General features: G+C 54.1%; 1 protein-coding gene across 5 annotated transcripts in view; it reads right to left on the minus strand.

Annotated features, from left to right (window-relative positions):
- SREBF2 (sterol regulatory element binding transcription factor 2) overlaps positions 1-13,875 on the minus strand; it is a 50,194-nt gene that overhangs the window by 1,902 nt on the left and 34,417 nt on the right. For all 5 annotated transcript variants that reach the window (XM_059680768.1, XM_059680767.1, XM_059680766.1 and 2 more), the window contains 7 exons: positions 9,775-9,943; positions 8,202-8,319; positions 7,291-7,400; positions 3,794-3,926; positions 3,065-3,233; positions 1,846-2,031; positions 366-477 (listed from right to left, as the gene is read on the minus strand). In XM_059680768.1, coding sequence (XP_059536751.1) covers positions 366-477; positions 1,846-2,031; positions 3,065-3,233; positions 3,794-3,926; positions 7,291-7,400; positions 8,202-8,319; positions 9,775-9,943 — 997 coding nt within the window. The remainder of the gene's footprint in view (positions 1-365; positions 478-1,845; positions 2,032-3,064; positions 3,234-3,793; positions 3,927-7,290; positions 7,401-8,201; positions 8,320-9,774; positions 9,944-13,875) is intronic.

Here is a 13,875-nt window from a genome sequence, read left to right on the forward strand (position 1 = left end):
CGACCTAGGGAGGTGGGTCCCTAGTTGACAGGCGAGATGAGATGAACTTGGCCGGCATCACTCGGCTCTTGTCATTGGCACCGAGAAGGAGCCGTGAGTCTGGCTCCAGGGCCCATGCTGCCACTCCGGCTCCTGCACTGGGACATCCCCAGCCCCCCTCCCCACTCCTGAGGCGGGACCCACAGCCACCGACCCCCACGTGCCTTCAGGAACCCTCTGAGGCAACCCCACCAAGTTAGGCTTTGGGCTCCTCTCCTGCACACACCACCCCTGAGGACACTGCTGAGGTCAGTGCTGGCGGGCGCCTCCCTGCTCAGGCAGGGCCCACACCAGGCCTCCGGCTGGGGCTGGGGCGCTGGACTCACCGTGCTTCGTGCTCTGCGCAGTGCGCCGCCGCAGGCTGTGCTCCAGCAGCTGGTGAGTGCGGGTGGGGCTGGCTCCGGCCATCAGACGCACGGTGGCCTCATGCAGGAACACCTAGGGAGGCAGGGACAGAAGCCTCTAGTCTGTGCCCCAGTAGGTACAGGTGCCATTCCCTGCAGCGTCTCACCTGCCACCTGATGACACCCCGTCTCTCCACACTACCTTGCCCTGCTCACCCCTTGAGAGCAACCTCGTTGTCCTCACTCTGACCCAATACAAGCCAGAGACCTGGAGGAATGGCAGGAACAAGGGGCACAGCACAGGCCAGCAGGCGAGGGCAAGAGCGAGAGGAGTGAGAGAGGCAAAGGCCACCAGTGACCAAGACAGCGCCATCTCGCCTCTGGGCTTGGAAGACAAGTAACTGGTGAAGCCTGAAACCCGTGGAGGCTGCCTCCAGCTTGAAAATAGGACAGGTGAGACAGGGACAGGAGGGGACAGGGGTACCGATGGGCTGGTACCAGGAGGTCCAGGGTCCTGTTTTGCATCCAGAAGGTTCCCAGGTGGAAGTCTGCAACTCTTCTATAAGTGAGTCATGAGCTGGGGGTGCAGGACAGGCCTAGGTCTCTAATTTCTTAAACTCTTTTGTGCCTCACTATCTCAGTGTGTGTGGGGGTCCCGAGTGCCGCCCAGAGGCAGTGGGGAGCCACGGAAGGGTCCCAGTGTGGCTGGGGCAGGATGGCAATGGTGCTGTAAGGGGGGCCTCAGGCCAGCTGTGCCCTGAGCAGGCCAGAGGGCGGCCGAACCTTGGGAAACACTTACTGTTTCCAGAAGGTAGCTCTCTGATGACTGCGTTTGCCTGCTGTGTCCTGGCTCGCTGCACGGTGGCCACAGTGTAACTTTGTGAGGCCCCTCAGCACCCTTGGGCGAGGGCGGCCACACTCAGAGCCCTTCCCCTCACTAATACTCTGGCCTCCTCACCTGAACTTTTTGAAAATAATCCAGGCAAAACTAGGTAGATGGCATTACTCTAATCAGCAGTACAAGTAAAACATTCAAGGGAATGATGTGAGTCCAGGAAGCCCAGGCCGACAACTGGGACAGGTCAGACCCTGGGGCCACCGGGAGCGGATGCTACGCGGAGCTTTAGGCAGCAGAACCCAAGCGCCCAGTGGCTCAGAAGAAGGAGTAACTGCAGTTCTGAGGAGACTGTCACTGTGCCAGCTGGAAGACCACAGAGAGCCCCTCGTGTCCTTCCCACTCCAGATGGGGCCGGGAGCCCTGCCCCCCCAGCCTGTCTGTGGCCTGTGTGGCCTACTCACCACACTCCAGGGCCAGGCACACAGCAGGTGCTCTGGCACCCAAACCAGTGCTTGACAGGCAGCTGGGTGACCCCTAAGGACCAACTCCTTGACCCCATGCTGGTGCCATGCTGGGCCCTGGGGGCCCCAATCTGCCCTCCTCCACCAGGCAGCTGGGTCTCACCTTGCGGTAGGCTGGGCAGAAACTGTGTGCCAGCCTGCGCAGGCTGCCCAGGTCCCGCTGGAAGCCAGCCAGCTCAGCACCAGACGCGTGGTAGGTCTCGCCCAGGGCCTGGCTGGCTCCTGCCTGCTTCTGCCAGAGAGCTGTCCGCAGCGACAGGAGCAGGTCAGAGATCAGCAGCTGGACCACCTGCAGGGTGGGCCACAGGGGAGGAGACGGTGATGGGTCTATTCCTGGAGTAGAGGTCCCAGCGCTTACCAGGTCCTTCCCAGCCCAACCCCCGGCAGCTGCAGGAGAAGGCCACCCTCAAACAAAACCCGGCGGCTCTAAGGGGTCAGCTCAGGGAGCACCTATGAGAGCTGTGAGGCTGGATGGGGTCTCCCTCTTCGGGGCCCATTCTCCCACCCAGAGCTGCCACCCAGAAACATAGCCCCAAGGGTGCTGGCAGCCTCTCTCCTTCCCCAAACTCAGCAGAGGCTGGTTCTCTCCTGAAGACCAGCAGATGAAAGACACAAATGAGGTGTGGCCCCCCACAGGCCTTTGGTCTGGGGCCCATTCTGCACAATGCCTGTCCTGTAGGGCTGGCATCTGTCCTGGGTTCACCCAATGTCCTGGACCACGGGCAACCCCTAGCCAGAAGTGTCAGCCTGCTTGCCGCGGACCAAACTCCTACGAGAGGCTCAGAGTCTGACCCTCCAGGACATACCTCGTCCCTCCCTTTCTGGAGCGAAACCACGCTCCTCCCACAACGCTGCACGTCCAGCTGTGTGCACGCCTCCCTCCCGCTCCCGCCATGGCCCTGCGGGGATGGCCCTGTCCTCGAACAAGGCCAGGTGGGAAGTCTCTCGAGGGCTGGACAGGCCTCTGTGATGCACTGTGGAAACATTGCATGGGTACCACCAGAACATGCAATGCAACTACAATGCACCACAGCTGCCCGCGAGGAGGATGCGGCCGGTACACTCAGCGTGCTGTGTGCGAGTGAGGGGTGGGGGCCACTCCAAAGCTGGCCTGCAGGGACGTGGGGTTGTAAAAGCTGCCTGGAGCAAATGCAGAGTCCCGGCCAGAAGGAAAGGTACAGGTGGAGCATGCCTGCCCCCAGGACTAAGCAGGGAGCCCACCTGGTCCCACCTGGGGCAGGACGCTGCTTGCCTAGCCTCTGGCTCTCGACCAGCCGCACCACAGTGGGGCACCTCTGGAGGAGCCAGTAAGCCCCACTCACGTGATTGAGGGTGGGGTCGCAGGTGGCCCCACTGACATTGAGGCTGCTCCACAGGTGGCTGCTGGCCCTCTCACAGTGGCCGAGGGCACTCTGCTGCACGTCTGCCTTCCCAGGGAGCGAGGCGTGCATGGCTCTGCAGGTGTGGAGGACGGCCTTCACCAGGGGGCTCCTGGGCGGTGAGAGGAAGGGGGAGCGTGAGGGGGAGCCTGAGCAGGTGACCACCGCACCCCAAACTGCCATGACATGTAGGTCTGTTGACTCAAATGCTGCCACAGAGTCCAGGGCCCCAGCTCCAGATCTGGAGCGGCAGCTGAGTGAGGGTGGCTGCCACCTACAGCGCCTCCTTCCAGCACTCCCCCTGTAGCGAGGGAGCCGGACAATAAACACGGGAAATAAACACGGGAAGCACGATGGAGGGTGCTGCAGGGGCCATGAAGAAAGGCCGCGCAGAGGGAGCAGAGGGCATGGATGAAGAGCGGTCAAGGACGGCCTCTCTGGAAAGGTGATATCTGAGCAGAGACCTGAGTGAACTGGGGGAGCAAGATGAGTGGCTTTCTAGGGAGAAGGTTCCAGATAGAGAAGCAGCCTCGTCCTCCCTCTCACTAGCTCTCTATCTGTCATCTGGTCCCCAGACTGCCTGACCCTTCACCCTGATGGCAACCCAGACCCACTCCCTCCCGCTAACCCAGACAAGCGAGGCTGGAGAAGTGGTCACAGGGGCTTACTCACTCGGTCACTTCCAGGGCCTTGGGGACACGCTCTACTTCGGTAAAATGAGCACGGACAGCCGTGTCGTCTCCCTGGAGCCAGCTGACGGCCATGGTGATGGCAGAAGTCCACCAGCGACAGACGACGTCCGGACCTGAGAGGGCGGCACCAAACGTCCCTCCATCACCCGCGCGACCTGTGACTCAGCTGCTGGAGGCACCTCGTCCCCACGTGGCACGCGCCACTCTTTCTTTCTTTTTTTAAGAACGGACTGTTTTTGTCCATATATTAAACACCAATCCGGGCAACAGCAAAGTAAGTAGCCTACAGACTCAAAAAATATTTTTTATACAACCAAGACATTATTAATACACGAATGAAACAAATGAAAAGCTAGTCATCATATCCTTAGAAGCTAGACCTTGACTTTAAAAACTTTTCATTGTTTCCTGTTTTCTCTGTTCATGACTTTGTCGTAATTTTCTTTCTTTCTTTTGGTCTATGGTAAATTAAAATTTACTATCAGGCCGAAACCGGTTTGGCTCAGTGGATGGAGCGTCGGCCTGCGGACTGGAGGGTCCCGGGTTCGATTCCGGTCAAGGGCATGTACCTGGGTTGCGGGCACATCCCCGGTGGGAGATGTGCAGGAGGCAGCTGATCGATGTTTCTCGCTCATCGATGTTTCTAGCTCTCTATCTCTCTCCCTTCCTCTCTGTGAAAAATCAATAAAATATATTTTAAAAAAAAATTTACTATCAGATTTACCAAGCCTGTCAAGTCTAAGAAATTTCAGCTGCCCCCCACCCACACCATACACACATCACAGAAATTTATCATTGTGGTTCAAAATAACTGAATAAAGTTTCTTTATTCCAAAAAAATAAATTACATAGCTTTTTTGGAACGCAGCACCTGGCCAGGTGTCGCTGCCGACTGCCGGCCATGCTGGGGACTTGCAAGCCCCTGTGCCATTCTTTTTGTTGTTGTTAATTTTCACCCAAGGATATTTTCCCCATTGAATTTTAGAGAATGGAAGGGAGAAAGAGAGAAACATTGATGCAAGAGAGACACATCAATGGGTTGCCTCCCACTTGTGCCCTGACTGGGGCTGGGGATCGAACCTGCAACAGGAATTGGCCAGGAATTGAACCTGAAACCCCTTGGTGCTCCGGCTGACCTCTAGCCACTGAGCGACACCAGCCAGGGCTGGCACGTGCCATCTTTCCTTTCCGGTGATGGGCCCGGGGCCTCTGTTGCACTCTCACATTTCTTTTCTTTTTAAAATGTTTTTATTGATTTTAGAGAGAGAGGGAGGGAGATGGAGAGAGAGGGAGGGAGGGAGATGGAGAGAGAGGGATAGAAACATTGATCAACTACCTCCTGCACACCCCTACTGGGACTCGAGCCCACAACCCAGGCATGGGATGACGCTCAGCCAACTGAGCCACACCGGTCAGGGCTGCCCTCACACATTCTGGTGCAAGCATCACCAGCACCTTTTGGCAATATGTATCAAGAGTCTTAAAAATGTTCACTCCTATTAATCTGATAATCCCATTTGGGCAATTTATCACAAAGACATTGACCTAAAATTGAGAAAAAAAGTTTAACAAAGACGTAGCGTTATTTGTAAATAAAGAGCTGGAAACACCTGAATGGCCAGCCATGACAAATGGTGTTTCCAAAGTACCTGTAGGAACAGGATCATTTTAGAACCTTTAAAAAAAAATCCTATATAATAAAAGCCGCCGAAACCGGTTTGGCTCAGTGGATAGAGCGTCGGCCTGCGGACTGAAGGGTCCCGGGTTTGATTCCGGTCAAGGGCATGTACCTTGGTTGTGGGCACATCCCCAGTGGGGTGTGTGCAGGAGGCAGCTGGCCGATGTTTCTAACTCTCTATCTCTCTCCTTTCCTCTCTGTAAAAGCTCAATAAAATATATTTAAAAAAATAAATAAATAAAAAATAAAAAAAATAAAAGCCTAATATGCAAATTGACTGAACGGTGGAATGACCGGTCAGCAGGGGGTGGGGCCAGCGAGTGGGCGGCACCAAGCCAGCCAAAGCAGGTGCCAGTGGACAGAGGGAGGGGACGGTGAAGGGGGTGCAGGGGGCAGCGACGACAACGGCAGAGGGGCAATGGGGGGCGGGGTCACAGCTGCCCCCTGGTGATCAATGCGCTCCCACAGGGATGTTGGAGGGGAGCGGGCCTAAGCCGTCAGTCGGACATCCCCCGAGGACTCTTGGACTGCAAGGGTGCAAACCGGGCTGAGGGACACCCCCCCCCAGTGCACAAATTTTCGTGCACTGGGCCTCTAGTATATGTATTTTTTATTAATTTCAGAAAGGAAAGGAGAGGGAGAGAGAGATAGAAACATCAATGATAAGAGAAAATTGTTGGTTGGTTGCCTCCTGCACATCCCCTACTGGGGATCAAGCCCCCAACCCGGGCATGTACTCTGACTAGGAATCGAACTGTGACCTCCTGGTTCATAGGTTGATGCTCAACCAAGCAACACTGGCCGGGCACATGTTAGAACAGCAGTTCTCAACCTGTGGGTCGCGACCCCTTTGGCGGTTGAATGACCCTTTCACAGGGGTCACCTAAGACCATCTTGCATATCAGATATTTACATTACGATTCATAACAGCAGCAAAATTACAGTTATGAAGTAGCAACAAAAATAATTTTATGGTTGGGGGTCACAACATGAGGAACTGTATTTAAAGGGCCAGAGGTTGAGAACCACTGCGTTAGAACCTTTTAAGTCGTTTCCTCTGAGGTTTAGTTTTCTCAGCGGAAATTTATGATACCAGTGATTTCAAGATGCCAGTGGAATAGACATGTAAAATAAAAGGCCCAAGAGCGTGTTCTAAACTCTGAAATAAAGACAGGCCATGAGGTCAGCAGTTGCCATAGGGCAGCCAGTTTTCTGTGATCCTTCCTTCCCTAGGGAGAGTGACTACAAGGGAGCATGACACCCCCTTTCTTCCAGCAGCCTCAGAAGCCCAGGAGGTGGCAGCTGATGTGCCATCATCCTGCTGGCATTTTACAGACAGAAACAAGGAATGTCCTGGTGCCAACTTAGTCAGCGATTGCCCTGTGTCACCCAAGGCCATGGGGAGCTGGAGCAATACAGAAAGGTCTCTTCATCAGAGAGTGTCAGACCCAAGGCAGCCTGGGGTGAGGTGGGGGACTAGGTGTCTGAAAGGTGAGTCCCCACCAGCCCCTGGGCCCTGGATCACTTGCTGCCTGTCCTGTTCTGGGTGTTTGGGAAGGTGGCTGACCTGCCCTGCCAGCCAGGACCCAGGGAAGACATTCACGTGTCACTTCTAGGAGAATCATTATTTCCTGACCCCAGAATGCTGCCAGCAGGGGTAACTGTGGGGAGGGCTTTGGGGGAGCTGTAGATACAAACCTCAGATCCAAAAGATTCGAGGGTGTACACTCACAACTACCTGGGGAGGCTGGGATGGTTAAGCAACCCGGGCCCGGGAAGCCACCCTGCAAGATGCTTACCAAGGGCGGACTTGAGCACGGAGCTGCAGGAGAAGGGCGGGGTCACGATCCCCACAGAGTCCACAAAGGAATTAAGCAATTTCAGGTACTCGAGGGCACTGGAGAACTCACTAGGACGAAAAGAAAGAGCCCCACGTCCATCAGAATGAACACAAGGACCACACTAGTAGCCTGGCTGGTCAGTCCTCCAGCGCTGAGACCCAGTGACCGTTTCTGGCCCCTTCTCCTCCATGCCAGGCTCAGCCTGAGCCCTGCGCCTACGCCACTCGCACTCTCCACAGGCCTTCCTTCTCATGTTACTGACACCGGCTCCCCTCTGCCTGCCAGGCGGGTCGGGCTTTCTCTTTCCTTCCTGGCCCCCAAACCCGACTCCTCCCCTCAAGGCCCAATTCAAATGGCACCACCTCCCAGAACTTTTCTGATCTCTGGGGCAGAAATGCCCTCCCCTTCCCACTCAGGGGCATTTCAGTCAGGACCTGGGCCTTCCTTGTACGAGAATGATCTACCCCGCGAAGAAAAGACTGTGCTTACGAACTATGAAAGCATTAAGAACTTTCAGTGAAGGTCTGGGTCCCCAAGATGTCGGCCAGAGGTGGCTGCCTCTGCTGAGCTCTCCACGTTCCATTCCTCTCCCCTAACCGGGCAGCCCTCCCCACCCAAAGGAAACCACATCCCCAACCCGCTCCGAGAGCTGCCTCCTCCGCTGAGGGTGGGGGAAAGGAAAGGGAAAGGGACACACTCAGTCCGGGAGCGAAGGGCAGCGGCCAAGTTGGAGGAATACATACAAAGGAGGAATTCCATTTCCTACAGGCCCGACGTGAGGGCCTGTTTCCTCCAGGAGCTCGGACCTCACAGCTGCCCTGGAGCTTCCCGGACAGACAGCCCCGGCAGGGCCGCCGTGCGGACATTACCAGCTCTCTTCCTCCTGGTCTCCGGCCTTCGTCTTGGCCTGAGGCTTCACCAAGGACTCCACCGCTCGCTCCAGCAGGTTCCTGCAGAAGGCCTGGTGGACCTGGGCAACGGGGTCGGCTGCAGAAAAGCAAGCCCATGAGAAGGGTTAAGTGGATTTTTACCCATGAGCCCATTTTGTCTTTACATAGAAAACGGTGGGGAGAGGAACTCAAGATATAGCTATCCCACCCATGGAAGCTGGGGGCGGGGGGGTGGGGGGAGCTGGGGGGGCAGTGTCAGCCTCAGATGCAGAGCCCAAGACTATGCATGGTTGTGGGTGGGTTGTGTGTACGTGTGCGTGTATGTGTGCGTGTGCGTGTGCATGTGTGTGTGTTGCCTTGACAATGAGCTCAGTACTTCAGTTCAAGGCCAGTGGCTGCAAGCCTTGTCAGAAAACAGAAAATGGGAAGGCAGACGGCTGCCCCAAGTCTCAGAGGCCACTGTTCTCCCCGAGGCTCAGGAGGAAGCCACTGAGGAGGAAAAGGAGGCGACCGCTGCCTTGACACGACAAGGAAGACCCTGCTCCTGCTTTCCACAGCCTTGTCACAGGACCTGGGGCCAGCGACGGTTTGGCTGCGCTGATTAATCAATAAGGGGCCCTGCAACACTTGCAACAGCTGACTGACAGCTGGAAGCCCCCACAGGCCCAAAGCAGGGCATCACCAGCCCCTCCCCTCCCCTCCCCTCCCCCACACGTGTGAGCCTAAACCTGACAAGAACAAGGAGGCAGGACACTTATGAATACATTCCAGGTGACAAGGTCTAGATCCAGACCCTGTGAAAGGGAAGAAAGCCAGTGAAAGGCCAGGTGTGGACAAAGCAGATGGGGAGAGGGGCTGGGAGATGTAGGTTGGCTTTTGCTTTCGTCTTTACTTTTTGGTGCTGTGCACCATTCCATATTGAGCAGTGAAGTTATTTTTTTTTAAAGGATAGTGGACGCTCCTCCTCTCCAAGATGTTTCACACATACACACACACCTGTCCCTGTGGAAATGCCCCTCTCCCCACACCCCCAGGGTAGAGAGGGGACCAGCACAGAGAGCAGAAAGCCACTGGCCACTCAAGTCTGAGTCAACCCACGCAGCCCCTGCCACTCCGAGGCCTGGCAGGTCGACTCCAATCACTGTCAAACACCAGGGACAGTGAGCGAGCGTCTCCCGACGCCTGGAGCCCTGTCCCTGCACCCCTCTGAGCACGTGATGACGCCTGTCGCCTATTGTTCCCTAATGGCTCCATATACGTCTGTCTGCTTTCCAGTGGGACCTAGACCAGCGAACAGCACTCCACACGTCCCCATGTCGCCAAAGCGCCCAGAACAAGGGCAGCAACAGTCTGATTGATGTCCGGAGCAAGGGCCTGGGCTGTCAGAAGCTGCAAACCCAGCTTAGCTGCTGACCAGGCTCACGACCCCACTAAGCTTCGGGGAAAACGAGACTGGGACATCCTGTGTCCCCACGTGTCCGGGGCACAGTCACCTCACCGTGCTGGTGGGTCTCGTCTTTCTCCAGTTCACAGTGGCTGCAGGGGTTCTCACCTGGGTTCCTCTGGGCACAGTACAGACTCTCCTTGGCAGCTGACTTCACTGACCAGCTCCGCTCCATGAAAAACTTCTGGCCAAGGGGGTGGCAGAGCCAGCGCAGCGAGTCAGGGACAGCATTGCGCTCGGGGCCACACAGGCTCTGGGCTCGACTGAGGAAGTAGCTCTGTGGAAGGACAAGGACCACGTGTGACACCGGGGTGGCGGCGGGCTGGGGAAAGAGCAAGGGCAGGGCTGGGACCCTGAAAGTAAATGCCACCCCTGAAACTAGGGCCAGTGACCCAGTGGCCCGCCTTCAAGGAAAGACCAAGGAAGACTTTGAAAGCCTCGTTGCTGGGCAATTCAAGGGCCAGCAGCCCAGCCCCTTGGGCCTCTCCTCTGCCAGCAGGGTAATGACGTCACGGCCCCAGCAACAAGAACCGCAGGGATAATGCTGTCTATCCTTGGTTTCAGAAGTTCTGTCATTTATGTTTAAAAAAAAAAAATATATATATATATATATATTTTAAATATATTTTATTGATTTTTTACAGAGAAGAAGGGAGAGAGATAGAGAGTTAGAAACATCGATTAGCTGCCTCCTGCACATCTCCTACTGGGGATGTGCCCGCAACCCAGGTACATGCCCTTGGCTGGAATCAAACCTGGGACCCTTCAGTCCGCAGGCCGACGCTCTATCCACTGAGCCAAACCGGTTTCGGCTAAAAAATATATATTTTTATTGACTTTTAGAGAGAGAGGAGGGGGAGGGGGAAGGGAGAGAGAGAGAGAGAGAGAGAGAGAGAGAGAGAAACAAGGATGTGGAGAGCAAAACATCGATCAACTGTCTCCTGCACTCCCCGCACCAGGGATGGAGCCTGCAACCCTGGGCATGTGCCCTGACTGGGAATCGAACCGGTGACCTTTTGGTCACAGGATGACACCCAACCAACTGAACCACAGGGCTAGGGTTGCTGTTTTCTAAGTGAGGATATCTTCAGTCTAAAACCCATAAAGCCACCTGATACAGGCCGACCTGAATGAGCACAGAAGGCGGGGGGGGGCGGGGGGGGGGGGGCGGGGGGGCGGGGCGGCGGCGGCACAATGCACAGGGAGCTCAGGAGCCCACAGAGGGCACCGGGCCAGCCCACAGACCCGCATGTCACACTTCTACCCTGGCCCCCACCATGAGCGGAGCAGCTGTCTCCTTGTCTGGTTCAGTCTGATGGTTCTGACCTTTCCTGGGCTCTACGTAGCCATCAGCTAATATAGCAGCTTCAGAAGACCTGAATGTCAGGATCAGAAATAGCATCGCCAATGCGCCACTCAAGGAACATGGCTGAGGAGACGGCTCCTCTCCATGGGAGTCTGGAGACAGCTGCTTGAATCCGAGAGAAAATGACCCGGCCAAATTGCTCTACAGACACACTCGAACATTAGCACGGCACTCAGGAGGCCAGGTGGCCCTATGGCCTTTCCTCCTCTTCACTGACTGCCGTGCCTGGAAAAGGGTCCTGAAGAGCAAATGCAAAGGGATCCCAAGACCTTTTCCTGACCCTCAGGAGAGCGCTTGCTCAATCTGAGCCTGGACCTGAGCTTGGAATGGCAGTGCTCCGAGCAGCCGCCGAGGCTCCCAGGGAGGCTGGCGGTGGGCCAGCGGCAATGCCAGGGCCCCTGAAGTTGGAGAACCTTCTAACAGCTGGAAACTCTCCAATTCTCCAATGTTTCCCAAGAGTACCTGCCTGATGGCTGCTCAGGGGAAACCAAGGACAAGGACCAAATGTCACCCACCAGCAGAAGCAGAAATAAGTCTGTTTGGGTTGCATTGAAAGAGGAACCCAGAGAAGCCATTTAGAAATCATTACATTAAAATACATTTTAAAGCTGAATTCCCTAAAAAGAAAAGAAAAACCTTAGTTACAACAAATCTCAGTGGGGGTGGAGGAGAAGTTTCAGTTTAGTGGTTTGAATTAATAAGAAATATAAATCCTGGGTAATAGTCATCCATAGGACGGCTTCTAGAAGGGAAATTGAGAAAATAACTTCTATTGCTCTTTTAATTTTCTTAGCATTATCACCCTATGACAATTTCCCTAAATTTTATAGACACCAGAGCTTACCCAAGCCAGGGCCTAGGAGCCTCCTCCCTATAACTCATCTGCTAATTGCCAAACCCAGCAGCGGAGGCAGGACACTCAGAACTGTTCATATTCTGAGGGCCAGAACCTTATGGTTCTCAAATAGTGTGCCAAGGGCACCCTAAAGCACCACAGTGAACTCATGGCATGGTTGCGACAGTGAAATGAGTTAATGGTAATGAGTTCATAGGAACGGCTGGCACAGTTTATTGCTAGCCTTTGTTTTCTCCTGCTTCCCCAATCCTTTTACAGAGAAGGCAAAGGACTTTCTCCCTGTCCACATTTATACTCTTCGTTTTCCAGCGGCTGGCTAGAATTGCACTTGTCGGAGATGATGAGTGAAAAGAAAGCTTCATCGAAAAACAATACACAGAATGTGAAGTGTATGTTGAACTGGATGTTACATTTCTGAGGTAAATACAGCAATGCTCAGCATGAGATGGAGGCAGTTCAATCTCAACGCGAGAGCGCACGGCCTTCCTTTGGTGATGTCACAGCTTTGCGAAGCCGAGTTTCTGGGGGTTGTAATAAAAAGCAAGTGCTGAGTGAAAGGAGACGTACAACAAGAAATGAAGGTGGTGGCATCCAATCTGACTGTGAAGTCTAAGAAGGGGTGCGGTGCCAACAGACACGCACAGCCCACTGGTAAGTAACTACGGTTAACAAAAAATTTCTCCTTTCAATTTTGTGTATTATTTTTTAATAGCTACTAAATTAAAACATAAATATCTGTAAGATATTTGTATCTAACTAACCAACCACAGAATTATTAGGCATTTCCGTTAGCCCAGACAAAACATGAAAAAACTACAGACACAAAGGGTGCTATGAACTGAGGAAGACAGGGGACCTCAGGCCTAAACCATTTCCAAGGGCCTCTGCTTGCCGCCAAAGCCTCACTCATTTGCTAAATATGTTCAACTGAATCCAAAGCTTCCTCATTAAGAAAGTACTGTCTAGGCCTCTTTAATCTATCCCGTCCCCAAATAAGCAAGCGGATGAAAGGGGCAGTTACTTGCCCAGAGGGTCAGGTCCTACCCTCTCCTCACCGTCTTGAAAACTGCAAAATGTCAACACCATTCGTGGTGTAGTATTTATACCCTCTGACCCAACATCACTGCTCTCTAGAGATGCAACCTGAAGTGGGTGCAGGCAGTGCGAGGACACTCCCCGCAGCACGGCTTCTGACGCTGCCTCTTACGTCCCTCAGTAGGAACTGGCTCAAACAACAGTGGTACAAACGCGTGCTGGGGCCATGTGCCTCTGCAGACGAAGGTGACAAAGGAGGCCCAAGACTTACCGTTAGGTTGAAAAAAATCAAGTGGCAAAACAGATTTCTGATATGGTTTTGTTAAATAAATTATAGCGCACACATATTAGTATATACAGGAAGAAAATTCTGAGGAAAGACACATCAGACCGTTCGCTGCTAGTCAGACATACCAAGTATTTTCCGGGAGGCAGGGGGTGGGGAGCTCATGGGCAGGGCCAGTTTCAAGGGAACTATTTTCCCGACCCCTAGCTGCCACACTCGTCTCCCACAAATAGGCTCTCTAATTCCCTTTAAAGGACAGCTGCATCTTAGCAGTAAGAATGATAGGAACCCCAGTAGGAGCTGTGATGCCGAGATGATCTCAAAATTTATATGGGAAGGTGAAGAGCCAACACTAATCACTAACGCCAGAGGCCTGACGTTTCCAGATGTCAAGACATGAGAGACTCGGCCATTACGGAGTGTGGGGTGAGGGCACTGGAACATACCAGAGCAGTGGTCGGCAAACTCATTAGTCAACAGAGCCAAATACCAACAGTACAATGATGGAAATTTCTTTTGAGAGCCAAATTTTTTAAACTTAAACTATATAGGTAGGTACATTGTTATTAACTTAATTAGGGTGCTCCTAAGGCTTAGGAAGAGCCACACTCAAAGGGCCAAAGAGCCGCCTGTGGCTCGCAAGCCGGTTTGCCGACCACTGGACTA

The sequence above is a fragment of the Myotis daubentonii genome, chromosome 2, assembly GCF_963259705.1.
Source record: "Myotis daubentonii chromosome 2, mMyoDau2.1, whole genome shotgun sequence".
In the NCBI taxonomy this organism is placed as follows: domain Eukaryota; kingdom Metazoa; phylum Chordata; class Mammalia; order Chiroptera; family Vespertilionidae; genus Myotis; species Myotis daubentonii.